Source organism: Stigmatopora nigra, chromosome 4, assembly GCF_051989575.1.
Source record: "Stigmatopora nigra isolate UIUO_SnigA chromosome 4, RoL_Snig_1.1, whole genome shotgun sequence".
Classification (NCBI taxonomy): domain Eukaryota; kingdom Metazoa; phylum Chordata; class Actinopteri; order Syngnathiformes; family Syngnathidae; genus Stigmatopora; species Stigmatopora nigra.
In genome coordinates, this window is record NC_135511.1 from 8,593,212 (window position 1) to 8,609,110 (window position 15,899).

The following is a 15,899-nucleotide window of genomic DNA, read 5'->3' on the forward strand; positions in this document are numbered from 1 at the left end:
CAGTTTAGCCGACATAAGCAGTTTTGAATTTGGTGAACAATTATGACTTAGGTCCTCAACGGGATTTCCTTCAAGTTGAATCTTGATAATGAAACTGTCTGAGTTTGAGCAAATGAAACAGTCACCTAGTAAATCTAATTGGTTATAATGACACCAAACACAAACACCTACACTCCCATACAATGATATGCCTATTGTGCATGAATAATTCAACCACTTGATTCAGTACTGGCCACTGCCCCATGTAGGGGGAAAAACACACAAAAAAACCTTGTTTGCTGGAGAACGGGCTCATGTTTCTGGTCACCAACTTCATTTGCGTTTTTGAAAAACCCAAGCATCCATCAAATGCCAGCGAGTCACTCACTTGACCTTGTTTGTCACCCCTTTTTTGTACACACACAGAGGCTGTTTATTTATCACATGGTTGTTAAGCATATACTACTTACTGGCCTCCCCATGTTATCACTAAAGCATGGGGAAGAATCCTGTTTTTTTTTTTTGTTAATAATGAAGAAGACCTTTAAAACATTTCATCTGCTGATATCATTTTTATGTTTGTTAGGGGCCAAATGACTTTTTTTCCTCTGTACTGTTTTCACATAATCATCTCCTGCCCCTGGATGCACATTTAGGCCACAGCTTTATATATCAAAGCTTTGGAGCCTGCAGGAGTGCACAATGAGCTTAACACCCAATGTGAGCCTGTTTTCTTTTTAGCCCCCGCCATGACATTTAGCACCCCGCCTGTAATATAACTCCTTAGTTATCGTATACCCCCCTGGTGCCTCCATCCTTAAACATGCGACAAGTTAAATGTGTTACAGGTTTTTTTCTTTTTTTATAGGCTGTACAGTACATTACATTAAAGGCCAACATTTTGATAACACCATATTCAATGCAACACAAATATATGATGATCCCATCAACCGCATTAATAAAGTAAATTGTAGTACCATAGTAATTAAACCAGGACTAGGCTTTCCTGTGAAGTGCAAACAATTTTGCGGGACTATGCAAAAAAAGTACACGGAGCAAGGGATAGCTACTTTAAAAGAACTACAATATTCATTCATTTTCAATACCACTTATCCTGGTCAGAGTTGTGGGGTGATAGAGCCTATCCCAGTTGACTTTTGGCAAAAGGTGGACTATACCAGAAAATTGGATGCCAGTTAGTCATAAGGGACTCACAGAGACAGCCAAGTTACTGAAATTTACATTAGCTTGACTTGAGTTAACCAAACTTAACTTTCAAAATATCCAAATACAGTATCCCACCACTTTCCATATGCTTTATGTCGACAGAGGTGGTGGTGATCCTGGAACAAAGAATTTAAGGGGAAAAAAAAACAATTGTTTATTGTGACAGTGTTTTGGAAATTATCATTCATTCTATATTTCAGCTGCAAAATTGTGTGTGCATCTGTGTTTGTCTCTACTAGTTTTGCAACTTTGTTGTTTCACACAGTGAGCATCAGCACTAGACATTTTACTGCTAAACCTGGTAATTAAAAGTACCTCTCCATGTTTTCAGCTTCGCAACCTGACCGTCTTGGACTTGCGGCATATCTCAGAGCTGAACAATGAGACGGTGATGGAGGTGGTGAGGAAGTGTCGCAATCTCAGCTCCCTCAACCTTTGCCTTAACTGGAGCATCAATGACAGGTATGTCACTTTTCTAAAAACTTTTATATATTTATTTTTTGTGACGACGTGTTGCACAAATGTTGGCTATTTTGGCTCATGTCAATGTAGGCACTCGATTACCACTGATAATGCTCACACAGTAAGCATGGAAAATATTTTTTTCCCTGCAAAATAACGATAACATCAATAGATCAAACCAGTCCATGATGCAGAACCCCCACACCCCCAACCCATGGAATATCATGTTAAAAGACAAATACCATGTCATGATGTCCCAGCATTCCCCAGCACATCGTGCCAGAAAAATCAAAACAGTACTATACAATGCCATGCAATGGCAAACGAAACAAAATTAAACCATGTCAAACATCACCAACCCAAAGTAAAATAATGCATTGTAGTCTTTCAATGTTTAAACAATGTGACACATTGCGATTTGGCACAGAGAAAAACAAAGAAGACTGACTTAATAAACCCAATTAAAGGATTTAAATAGATCCCAAGTTTTTTTTTTAATATCCCCCTCCCTGTGATTACTCATTAGTTAGCTTGATTGACAAATAATGTGTCGCCAGTTTCATAATTAGTTGTCTTTTGAAAAGCCGTGAGCCAATAATTAAATATTTTAATTATATCTTTGGCATCTCGACAGTATATAAAATTGCCAATTTGTTCAGATACTGTACTGTTGGAAATTTGTAGTATTTTATACATTTTATACTAGCACGTAATAGTTTCATACAGCCTTGGAGTTGCCAATGTGTTCAGTTTCATTAGCCCGACCAACCGTTTAAACATGCACTTCCAAAGCAAAGTAACAAACAGCTAATAGACAAAAACAAAAAGAGTTTATCTGAAAGCCTTGATAAAAATAATAATACATGAAGCACGTCTTTTGTGTTTCTTTGTCCCTCTGGTCATCCCTCTCGCTGCTCCCACCATCTGCTTTAGGAAATAGGGGGCTGCACAGTATTGTAGCAATAGGAGTAAAACCATCTCCTCTTTTATTTATCACCCTCTGTTTTATTCATATGTTTCAATTTAATCTATCGATTTAAAGCTACGGTTGTTGCTCCTCTGCACACTGTGCTCCCAGTTCTCACAATATTGAATTTTTACATGCCGTGTGTACATGTGTGTAGAAGCATTTGCTTGCATATGTGTGTAATCATTATTGCATTGACTCTGCAACAGATGTGATGGGAATGTGAGGGTAATACCCCAACATACCTACCCCCTTTCAATCAACAAGACACTGAGTGTGCCAAAAGCGCCAGGGAATTGCTCGTAGACATGCATACACTTGCCGTGCCACATCGATGTCATTATGATATGTACTACACTGGCTCGTGGGCTCAAAATGTGCATGCAACTGACATTAGTTCTTTCGGTCACCTTTGGGAATTTTGGAATTATAATTGGTTTTGTGCCCATGTTTTTTTCTGTATGGCGTTAGGCAGCATTGCATACTTTAGCCTTGAGAGTGTTGGTTAGCCAATTCTTATGATTTTTGAAAACCCACATGTCATAGGGTACTTTATGCTGGCTGCCTCCTGGCCCTCTCTCCGTTTGTGTTTTTTGCCGACTTCTACTCAAGGACTCGAGGCAAATAAAACCCTTCTATGTAGTCGGAAATATGCTTTATTGTTACTTTTTACAGTACAGTCACAGCGCTCAAAGCATGAAAACGAGTGGGAGGCCTTGTCATTTAAAGGTGTGTTTGCTAGCGTGGGTGCTTGTATGTGTATAAAAACACTTTGGATTTAAAGGTTCCTTAAGTATAAACTGCCACACCGTTCTGTCATGCTATAGGTTTTGTGGTGTGTGCTTGCATCATCCTTAAATTCTGTTACTGTGTTCATACTGTGGTGATAGTATTTGATATTATTTGTTTTTACCTTTCACTTGCCGGTTCTGTCACCTCTGAGTGGTTTCATCATGCATGGATAGCACTGTGTGATGACTCACAAAAATATCTACTTCAATGAAACACCTTCGAGATGCATCTCTGCAACTAAGTTGGCCATACATTTGCATAAACCAGCACTCTGTCCCCCCTTCACCCTTAAATTATTATCAAAGAGATTAATTTATTTGCCACAACAGCAAATTTTTTCTTAAGGAACTAAAACGGGCAAAGGCTATACCAGACCCTATTAAAAGCCATGAATGAAAATAAATGTGAATAATAAATTGAAGATCTAGGAATGTAAATACAACAAGAAAATAAAACAATACAAGAGACAGCAATGAATGGGTTAATGAAGTATAATGAAGCCAAAAGTCTCACCCACACACTAGCATTTTTGTATTAGTATATGCCTTTAAGCAGTATGACTGACTGAATGACATCTGGGTATGAATTAAAACCGGTTGATAATTTTTATTTTGGATAATCTTGTTAGAATTTCTGTCAATGTTTAATAAACTGTGCATTTGCAACTGCACAGCTCCTCTTCACCGAAAAATGTTGTCTCAAAACGCTAAGCAAAACAGTGCACGAATCAGAGCTTTTGACGTTAAAAACCTGCTGTTGTCAGGGATACTTAGGAAATGCACATAACATCTAGCAACAGATATGCAAAGGCCTGCTATTTATTCATCAGAAATTTAATTTAATTTGTTGAACACGGCACCGACAATTGTTAAAATTTTCACATTATTTTGAAAACACTGATCAAACAAACACTCAGACAAGTAAAAAAATTCACCGAAAAGAGTACAGACCTCCTAGAAGTGGGGTATAGATCTTGAGGTTTTAGAGTTGATTTTTGTCTTGGCTCCTGTCATGCACCCTCACACTCATACGTACATTTCTTGCTTGACGTCACCGTAAAAAGTAAAATTACTTCTTCCCTTCTTGTCCTCCGGGGGCACAGCAGGGTCATAAGCAGTGTGAATGTTTCAGTGGGATGGCAGTTTGCCAGGGGCAGGTAAAACAGGCACAGGAAATGACCCCTCATTTCCAGGATCAATTTGTCCCCTGATAAGAGGCCATTGGAGAGATACAGCCCTGTGGGTGGCAAAGGAGTTGGTCATTTTTCTTGTGCTGCCTCTATTTTCTTTCCCTTCTCCACTTGTCTTTCATTTTGTGGCAAAAGCAACCATGCACCCTCTGGATCTTCTCCATTCTTCTCGATAATAGCCGGCTAACAGCACTCATGTTAGAGAGCAAGAAAAGATGAACAATTCAAGATTTTCTCCCTGTCACGGGCCAACGGGCAGATTGGTGCAGTGGGACGTCAATTTTCAGTCTGTCATTTCTCTGCGTGAGAGGATACAATGGGCTGCACGCAGGCATTGTCCGGCGGGCCCGTCAATTTTTGGATTGTCTCTAGGTGTGATAGCTGTCCAAAGTATGGTAACATTTTCTCAAATTTCAGTTTGAAAAGTGGGAGGAATCCACAATCAAAGCAGAAAAGCTGAATGAATTGGTGCGTTTTTGAGAAGTGTTATTACCCCATCTTTAAGCCCTAACAACATGTTGGGCACTTGATAGATTTACTGTTATGTGAGACGTGCTTAAAATTGTTGACTTAGTACATCAACATTGTGTGAGCTAACCCCCTTCTCTTTGTTTTTTTTTTTTTAAACTTGTTTTCTAAATGCCAAGCAAAATGTCAGCTAAGCCCTTACTAGACAACGACATACATTTGTCTTCATCTTGTTACTCTGCCATCTGTCTCTCCAGATTTGAGGAGAGGTGCTAAGGGGTGTTTCCGTGTCCTTGTCAGTTCTCTTTTGGGCTTCTCTGAAACCTTCACGTATACTTCACTGCTATTTGTTTCTCACTGTTGCAGGTGTCTCTCACAGTAATGTTATGCCATACACTTTCATAATTTGTATTCAAATTCTCAATGTTAATTTGTTTACTACTAATACTTATGGTGATGCTGGTTCGTCTTTTGTATTGAATGAGTTAAACACGACAACACTTTCTCTTGTGTAGTTTTCCTGTTTTGGTCTCTAGGCCCCTCTTGCTCTTACATGTCAAACCCTCCCTACTTGCCATCCTCTGTTCTTTACCCTCTCTGTCAGGCACAAAAAAGGTTGAACTGATTGTTTTTGGCAGGTTGCGTGTGAAGGTGCGCTACAACAAACACGCTGCCGTGGTGCTTAATTTTGAGTAATGCCGGCGTCAAACTCCAATGCCTAGTGACATATCCAAGATGGAGATTCAAAATAGGCAAAAAGTTGAAAGAGCACAGAAGACTCCTAGACTTTTGTTTTTAATTCCAACATCCAACGTCTCTTAAAATATCCAATTAAGCACGAAAATCAAATTTTATTGGATTAGGAAGACCTCTTCCTGTCATGAAACACTTGCCATCACCTTGCTGCCACCACCTTAATATTTTGATTGGAAACAACATTTAAGTTGGTAGGTAGTAATTTGTTTTAAATGTGGAAACTTCCTCTTGGTTAAATTAAAGAGGCTATTCTATCATCCTATTTTTTTTTTCATTGTCCATGAGCTCGCATTCCTCCCTTCCTTAAATGAGTCTCTCTGAATTTCCTTTCTAAATGTTGTAGTAGAATATTATTATGAAAATGCAATTAATTACATCGACAATCATGCATATCGCAGTGGAGTGTGCAAATCGGTTGTAGGCCTTCAAGCACTATAGTTTTAACGAAATTAGTGAAATAGCCTGCCTCTAATGGTCATTATAAGCAAATTATTGTCCCAAGAACCATCTCAATTTTGCCCCAGATATAATTTTTACATGAATGGAATTTTACAATTTTTCCCTTGTGTTCAACCTCATATATTGGGTCAATTCCAGAGAGGAGAAAATTTACGAAAAATAATCAAGAGCATTGTTTAAAGCTAATAAAATTCAAAAGGTTTATCTTTGAAAATAAATTCTGCTTAGAGTGAATTTTCTTTTAAGCAAATTTTCCCTCTTTCATCTAGCTACAGTGCTCTCTGAAGGTTTTATGAGTTTTATCTACTTCCTCTTTTCTCAAGGTTGCTTAACTGTTCAACATTTTTTTTCTCCCAACCACAATTTGTCTCAATTCCAAAATCTTTCCCTGCTCACTTATGAGACTGGTATTTCATCTGGGGAGTAGTAGTCTTTTTCAGGAAATGTGCCTTCCTGTTTTTTTTTTTTTTGTTTTAATTTATATATTTCATTGCGGACTGCGATTTCCAAGCCAAGCCAGTATAGTTTCAATTTACCACCCGAACTCAGCAATGCATGTCTCCCACTACATCTATTTGAGCATATTTCTACTGTAGTTACTCTGGTCTTTGGCCAGGCCACAGTGAGCATCTCTTTATGTATACTATTTCTAGACACTTGCCTGTGTGTGCGTTTTAAGTTTATATGCCCACAAAGCTCCCGCCAGAGTGCTTGGCTAGTTTTCTCGGCCCAGTGAAAGCCAAGACTCTGTCTATTCAGCCCACAGATAGTTCTGTGTGTTAAAAGTGATTGGCGTCAGTCAGAATCAGTGTGTCAGTCGCTAATGTCATCATGTTTTCATGAAGTGCTCCAATGGCCAGGAACCATAGCAATTGACTGTGGAGATGCACAGCCACAACACCCCAATGAAAAAGCAAAAAGCAACCCTCAAAATTCCTTTCCAAGCGATTTTTGAGATATGTTTTGGTTTTTCCATGTCCATTCTGCTTCAGCCATCACCCGCCCAGCATGTGCTCTTTTTATTTTGGATCAAAATGGTTCAAATGAAGATTCTCAGCCCTTTCTTTCTTGTAATACTGTGCTGCCTTTTGGTATTTCATGTTTTTTTATGTCCCCTACACCGACCAGGAAAGTGTATGCTTGTATGTGTATTTGGGCCAAACTATTTATCTTTTAGTTGTTTTTGTGACCTTAGCTTTAGTTTGCAAGCAGACATGACATTCAAGTGTTGCTCTCGGGGTGAATTAATCCTGGTAATGGTTGCCCCAAAAACTAAAAAGGCCAAGTGAAAATGCTTGCAGGAAGCCTAAAAATTTTATTGTTGAACAAAAGAGAATAATAACTGAAAACAAGAAGGGCGTTTTTGTGTTTCAAAGCTTGTTAAACAGTTTATTTTGGAACCCATATTTTTCTGTTTTTTTACGTTCTTTACTTCAAAACAAAGAATAAAGAATACATAAATAAAAAAAAGTTATCTCCTTTAAAACCAAAAGCCTCAAACTGCAACCAGATTCATTTTACGTTTTTGTGGTAAATGGATGGATGGATGAATGAGTTGTGAGATTTACCAAATGGTTTGCGAACGTAGACTGTGAGTTTGCGAACCAAAGTTTGACCGTATTTATTTTGTGCTTTGAGGATACAACTTTGGATTTTATTATTGTGCACAGGTTGTTTAGCTTACAAGTGGCAGGCAACGGAGCTCGTGTCTTATTATGGTTGCCCATACTGCGAGGTCAGCACGCTGCCTGTGTAATCTTAATGCTAAAGAGACCATAGGGCTCGGCTGCCCTTGTTTGACCATGTTGGAGACCTGGCATTTGGCCCTGGTTTGAGGACCAAAGCTGTAATTTTCCTTCTTCCTCTCTTCTCTGGGGGGCCTTTTGGAAAAAGCTGTGCTGAAAAGTATTCTTTTATATATTTATCCTTTCATGTCCTCTTTCTTTATCATCAATTGCGCACATGTCCATGTGCCCTTGTTCCATCCTGCCAGCATGTGGTATGAATTTGCCTTGTTCTCATTCTTTATTATAGTGCAGCTTTTATTGATACCATCCTTCTCCTTTGTCTTTCTTCCTCTGCTCACTTCCCGTCCTCTCACTGCTGTTCCGTCTTCATCTATTAACCCCATGTACCTCCCTACAGAATTACCCTGCTCGCGCTGTGTCGGTCTCATCGGCATGATCTCTGCTTTCTTACCCACGGCACATCTGCCGCCCTGCAAATGAGTGTAGAGAGAGTGTGAAAGCCATAGGGAGAGGGTGATGCAGAGCCCAAGGAGCAGGGTTTAATGAAGCCAGCCTAAATGAATTTACTGCTCCCCATTGAAGCTGCTCGTTCCCAAGTGGCCAAACTCTGCTGTTGTGTTTCAGGCTGCCTGCTTCATTCTGCTACCTGTTTGTCACACCTCTGTAATTAGCCGCCACCATTTAGGAGAGTAATTGCGTTTTAGAGCTGCACTCTGTTATGGGAGCCTCAAAAGCCTACATTTCCATGCAAATGCTTCCGAATCAGGGGCCGAAATGGAGAAAATTACCCATGTGTCGAGTGCTGAAGAAATACACGGAGGTCATTTTCTGCCAAAGAAGGAAGGAAATTGCGTCTCTTGTTAAACGGATGGAGAACGTCTGCTTAGATTTGTTCACTGGGATATTTGTATACAAATCTCAAGGGATAAACAGAATGTCTTCGCACCAAGACTGATTTAGTGTTTTAAATTGCTGTTTTAAACAGTGCTCTGTGATGGGAGTTTGAAAGTAAATTGGACTTATTATTAACTGCTGTTGTTGCTCACCTGGTTTGTATTAGATGGCCCTGGGGACAAATAATGTGCTGATTGCAATTCCATGTGTATTTGTGTGTGGGTGTGTGCATGTGTGTGTGTGTGTGTGTGTGTGTGCGTATTTTGCATTAATCTGAGTGTGGTATGATAGTCTCTAACAGCTCCATTTTAAAAGGAACTCTGCGGCAGTGGTATATTGTGAACTTTAATGAATTTCCAAACTCGTAATAATTCAAATCAAGCTCTCATTATATGTATAAACTCAACATGGTAATGACAAAAGAAGGATTTAGTTGCCCCTTTTGTTTTTTCACCTTTCTTCTTCATTGGAGCACAATTTTTTTAAACTTTTTTTTTTATTGTGTAATCCCTCAGCAGCAGGAAAAGAATATCTGCTTTTCCTGCCCCCATTGTCATTGAGGCCAAGTCTCTCATTGTTTTATTGTTTTCTATACTAGCACTAGTTCCTGTGCCAGCATTTGGAATGTTTGCGGATGTGAGGTTGTTTTTCTTTTTCTTACAATGCAGATTTGTGTTACTTCAAGCATGGAATACTAAACAGTAATAGTAATTATAATATATTCATCGTTCACTGTTGTGGAAGTTCATATTATTCAACTGGAATTTACTGGTATGTATGTTCATCAAATGTTTTTTAACTGGGGGGCAAAGAAGAAGTTCTAGCCCAGTTTGTCTGTGAACATATTTGCAAACTACTAAAATGACTAGCATATACTTGTAGACAGCTGTGTTTGAGAGCAGTACATATTTTGGAGTAGAGGGTAATGTTCCGCTGGTCTTGAATTCAAGTCATACACGTTCTACTTCTAAATAAAAGGCAGAAGACTTTATACGTTATTATGTATATTGTCACAGAATACACTGTTTTGTCTTGAAATGCCTGTCGAAATTCTCTCAAACGGCTTGCAGTATATACAACTCTTTTTGAATATGGCTGCCATTAATGCACTATGTAATCTCAGGTTTCCGTGGCAAAAAGTGATATTATTTTTTGGGAAAATCCAGAATCACCACAATTATGACACATTCACTTAAAACTCATGCATTCTGACACTGCCTGGGCAAGTTTCAATCTATCTTGGAACTTCTAAAAAGGTCATTTTACTGAAAATGTACTTTTGTAAGCCTCATATTTTAGGGTGAAGCAGAGGTTGGTTGGTATGAAAAAAAGCAGCATACAGACAGTTCTTCTGCCACAGAATGAAATAATTTATTATTTCTATGTTGTTCCCAGGCCTTTTGGCAGAGTGAGTAAACCCCCTTAAAGAAATATGTTATCCTCCACTTTGAATTAATATTAGTTCAGGTTTGACAAATCGAGAGTGTAAATGTGACAGACATTTCAATGTTTACCATTTAGGACCTGAAGTAGGTTTCGACTTATCTAACGCTAAGTCCCTTCAAGCGTGACAAAGCTCCTATATTTCATGTCCACTTCCATTACCTATTAAGCCTTTGTCAGATTGCCGCGCTGTGAAGCCGGCACCAGTCGCCGCTGGTAACAGTGTTCTCCAACTCTTTTCTGCTAATGCCGCCACCCTTCACAGACTGGTAATAACTATTTGCTAAGACTTGGACATTTTCACCCTGCTGACTTCAGTTTTTCCCCTCCTTTCTCACTCCATTTGTTTTTCTGAATCCATGTTATTTTAGTACTTATCTTATTTTTTTTCTCTCGAAGGTCTACTATACCACAATAACTATTGAAAGATTCTTTTGCACCAAGGTCCCGTCAGATCCCTTCAAAGCCAAGTGCTATTAATGAATGTTTCGAGAGCTCAACTGTGTATTTACAGTAAGTGTGGCTCTTTTGCATTGAAGTGTGAAGCCACTGCTATGTGCCAAAATGTTGATCCATGCATCTCGATGTCAAGATTATCTCCTTTTTTGGTCTTTGGTAGAGCCATGACTGTTGGGAAATACGTTGGCGGCTCATGGAAATTCAACCTCGGCACAGGTTTCTAGTTGTGTGCTCAAGTGTCTGCACGGACCAGCTGCAAGTTCCAGAGGGTGGAAATATGAATATGTGGCACTTTTGTAGTCTGGAGTATTACAAGCCAAATGCTATGGCACAGAAAGGGGCCTCATGCTAATGAACAGTATTTTTTTTCCTTACCTTCCAGCTTTGATGGCTGATAAAACCATTCTTTATGATGCAAAAGTTTAAATAGAAGTTGTTGGACGAGCAGTTTTTCTGCTAGTGAATTATCAGACTTGATAGTGGCCTTCAATTGCATAATGTAGTTCCACCTTCCTAAGACGACATGACTCTTTGAGCTAATACTTTCCCTCTAAAGAAGATTTTGGTGGCCTTGTGTTCTTGTTGTTGTCATTGAAGCTAAAGTTAAAAGTATTACTTTGGGGCTGCACTCCCCTATTGACACAAGGGGGTCATGGTTTTTTCTTTCTTTCATTTGATCTTGCTTTTCTTTTTTAACTTTTTAAGCTCTCCAAGTAGTGCAGAAATAAACAACTCTAGTGTCCTTCTTGAATATTTCTGCAGTTAGATTACTGTGGGTCCCGCTTATGTTCAATGCTTTATATTCCAGGGTAATGCGAAACAAATGCACCCTGAAATAGAAAGATTTCTGTTGATTTTGGTCAGTGTCACCATTTGAACAGGCCCTCGTGTAGAATTTCTTGCTATGCTTGTGCAAGCTCGACTCTTGTGATTTGTTTTACAAGTGTCAGTCCCTTTTACCACACTTATGTATAGTAAGCTTCCCTGGCCACAGCAATGCTGGAAGGTGAAGTGAAGTTTTATGTGGTGCAATTTCCTGCACATTCATGCCACTTCAAACGATCTATCCTCCTGCCAGTTACTATCGATGAGGGACACTTGACAAAATCAAAACAACCATAATAATAACAGAATGTCAGGAAGGGAAGAATATTCCTGGTATGAAAGAACAAACCTGGTTTGCATGCACTTGAATACCTTATTACACTGATTGCGGAATAATAATATTGTTTGGATGTCTGTGAATTGTCAAATGCATTTTCCACCGAGGTGCAGACAGAGTTAATAACACAAGTTTGGATTTTTTTCTTCATGACAGGCCCTTTGTGAGTGTTGCCTTGTTTAAGTAAGTGAGAGTTAAACAGGGAGGAAGGCCTGTCTCATTAACAGATTAAATTAGTGTTAATGTGACGGCTGCTTGGCGCAGCTTCTTAAATATGATGGCCCATTAGCTATTCAGCCCGGCTTCCATCTTATTGGGAGGTATCGAAAATGCAATTTTGAATAACCCCTCTTTGAAACAAACTAATCAAGCATAGAATAAATGCTATTTTTAATAAGATACACACCATTAAAAAATAATCAAAACATTAAATCTGTTTTTATCCCTCTCATTCACTGGCATGTTTTCCATGCATTTGATCAGAAGACATTAGGTTTAACCTCATAATTTATGGCATGGGTTTCCTTATTCTCAAATTCTCTGTAGGAGTATTCATTTGATTAAAAATCACCTTGATTCCCCTATTGATACATTTTCATCAGTCTGCCTTAATATAGTGAGTGGGATTCGGCCTTCATTGAAAGTCATTTTTAACAATTGAACCCAACAGTCATTTCTCCCACAAATATATTTTACAGTATCTCATAAAATCATCTTCAGACATAAAAAAAAAAATGTTGATTAGCATATTTTGCCTCAATATGCTGATGCAATACACTTTTAAGATAATAATACAAGTAGTCTAAAATACATCTTTTTAAGTGGCACATTTAATGTTTTTAATTTAAAAAATAGCACTTTCGTAAAATACCACAAAGTCCAAAGTCAAGGCCTCAGCCAAATTTTCCAAGTGTAATGTACGTCATCACTAAGGAAATGTTTACCTGTATCTAGGCAGTGTTTCTGAAATGGGACCAAGGCACACGGGTTGTTTGCTTCTCTTTAAACTTTTGTAGATGTTAGGAATATGCAAATGTTAGAAAAAGTTTCCTGTATATTTTAGACAGGTTTCATGTTGATTATTCAGCCACTAAACATTTTTTCCTGTGGGTGTAAGTTCACAGTACATTTTTTTTCACTATACGTCGATATCCATAAATTTCAAATGGACTCAATTTTCCGTAGCCAGAGATGTCAATAATAGAATGATGTCAATGCATATTTCCCCTATCCCAAGACTCCTGAAATGCCGTCTGCAAAATGGTGGATTGCGAGCCTGGAGCGAAGTCGCGTTGGCAGCTTCAAAGCGACATGCACCATGTGATTACAGAAAGGTTAGCATAGTTGGAACAACTTAATGGCTATCAATTTGTTCTCCAACCTGCCAGCAAAACTTTTTGCACTGCTCGTCTTCCCACGGTTTTTATGCAAACATGCAACAATGTCACTGACATCCATTTGCCCCTAAAAGCTGTGCTGTGCTGGGTTATTACAGAGTTGACACTTTCATAAAATGTCTATATCCTCTGTTAGGGGAGAGAGAACATGGGTGCAAAACAAGCACATCACTTTATTTTTTGTTATGTTTTTATTATAGGTAAAATTGTTTTTGCAATACAGGCAGAACAAAGAAGATATAATATAAAATAGGGGATACTTACACACTAAATATTGTTCTGCCTGTGATTGTTCTCAAATTAACATTGCAACAAGCACGCCCTTCATTTAAGTAAGCGGGATATGAATACCAGATGAGGAATTAAATGATTGGGCTTTGATTGTTTTCCTGCAATATTGATCGTAATACTTTGAGGTCACAATCTCAGTATGATACTTGGAGAAAGCAGCACTGGTAACAAGTGCGACTCTTTTACTACAGCATCCTGTAAATTTGGTATATATTTTATGCTGTAAATAAGCTCTCCACTCATATTTTTAAAGCTGCTTATAGGATAAACATCATCTTTTCCTTAAGAATACTGAAGAATCTCCAGTTGAAACTAATATGTTTCAGAAAGCTGATCGTAATATTTAATCTTTTACTTAACATTTGAAGAGCTCCATTTGAAAGGGGCCACTGAGGGCTGAAGAACAAACAGAACATGCTGGATTAATCTTTTGATAGAGATAAACAGAGGACGGGCACATTATATTGACATATTGACTCGAGTTTAAGCTCACACGTTGTGTGATTTTAGAGGCATTATTTTCACTTCCGTGCTTTTGACTTTTCAAACTCAGGTTTTGTAGTGTATGAATAAGGTACTTCTAACAGATCAATATGAACTGAGTAAATATGATACAAAAATAAAATAATTCAGGTAGAATGTTATTGGTAGTCAGTTTTTGTTAGCTCTTATTTTATTTAAATTATTTGTATAAACTAGACAATTGGGAAACCAATCAATTTGATAAAAAAACTGATTTAAGAGAACCCCATGTAGCAATTCTTGGCTAGAATGACTGAATTGAAAACACAAACACCATTTTCCTAATCAATATTAATGTGTTTCTTTGCATTTTAATGTTGTGTGGTCATATGTTGCCGACGTGAATTATTGCCTGCTTTCCAATAGGGATGTATATTTAATCACCGTTGCAGATGTTCATCTATGTTTAACAAACACAACTTCTCTGAGACAAAGGTTTATGTAACCTGGCTTTTTTCCCCCTGAAAGTTTTCTTCCTTCACAATCTTTGACTGTTTTTGAGTAAACCAGCATTTGAGTTTTTCTTTACAAATGACCAATAACTCCAAAATTGTTGTGTAACAGCGGTCTCTAAACAATGTTTCCCTCAGAGCCTGAATTCAGATGCTGCTAAATTGGGATAAGGAATAAGGAAAGTTTCCTTAGACCCTAAAAGAAGAAATAGTTCTTATTTTCTTTGTTTTTATATATGGTAATGCCATAAACAAAATACACCACAGCAACTAATATAATTTAACCTATCCTAACCCTCACCCTCATTGACTACCCAAGATGTATAATCAACATTGTTTATTTTGTTCAACTACCCATAACTAAAGAATCAAAATGCATAGAACCAAACGTGTATTTTTATGATGAAAGTCTAATATTTTTTTGTAAGTCTTGTCTGTATAATCAGAGAACACAATATTCCGTGGCACCTGAAAGAAGGGGATATGTTGTGAAAATGGCTGTGTTTATGAGTTAATGGTAGCACCTGAAAGAAAATGATACCATATCTATAAAGCATGTTTGAAAGTTAGTTCACGTCATTTGAGTCGTAGCCATGAAATGCCTCTGCGTATTTAGCTGTGTGAAAACATATTTGAGTTGAACTATTTCCCTTATGTGATTTTGAAGGCCTTTTGATGTGTTTTTGAAGTTGTTTGTCATTCAGCATATTGTGGCCCCCCACCAATTCATGCGGTATACATTTTATATCCCCTTTTCTTCTAATGACATCTTCTGGATTTTGTTTTTAATCATGTGCAAGAGCCAACAAATGTGGTTTGTTCTCTTTCTCCTTATCTCGGAGCTGTGACAGATTGTGTCAGGTGTGTCACCACTCCAATGAAAATTTGGAGCACTATTTGACAGGCGCCCCATTCTTAGTCGAGATATGGATGCCTAGATGACAGAGACGGCTATAAATTGGACCAGATGGAACAGAAGGCTGAACTTAAACCACTAAGAATCACTTCAAAAGTCTCCCTTTCTGAATGTTTCACACATTCTCTGATACTAGTGCATTTGACGTGTGCATGAAGGATGTTTGAATTGTTACATTTTTTGTCAAGGAAGGTTTTTGCTCGCATGTTGTTTTGCCAGACTAGCATTTGTTGCCCGGCTACCTTGTAGTCTACCTTGTGAGAGCTGTACGTGGAAGTCAACATATGTTTTCTACTGTAGCAGCCATTACTGCTTC

At 38.2% G+C, this 15,899-nt stretch overlaps 1 protein-coding gene across 1 annotated transcript in view; it reads left to right on the forward strand.

The window, feature by feature from the left end:
• LOC144195914 (F-box/LRR-repeat protein 17-like) overlaps positions 1-15,899 on the forward strand; it is a 140,284-nt gene that overhangs the window by 51,473 nt on the left and 72,912 nt on the right. The window contains exon 8 of the mRNA XM_077715794.1: positions 1,538-1,668. Within this exon, the coding sequence (XP_077571920.1) occupies positions 1,538-1,668 (131 nt within the window). The remainder of the gene's footprint in view (positions 1-1,537; positions 1,669-15,899) is intronic.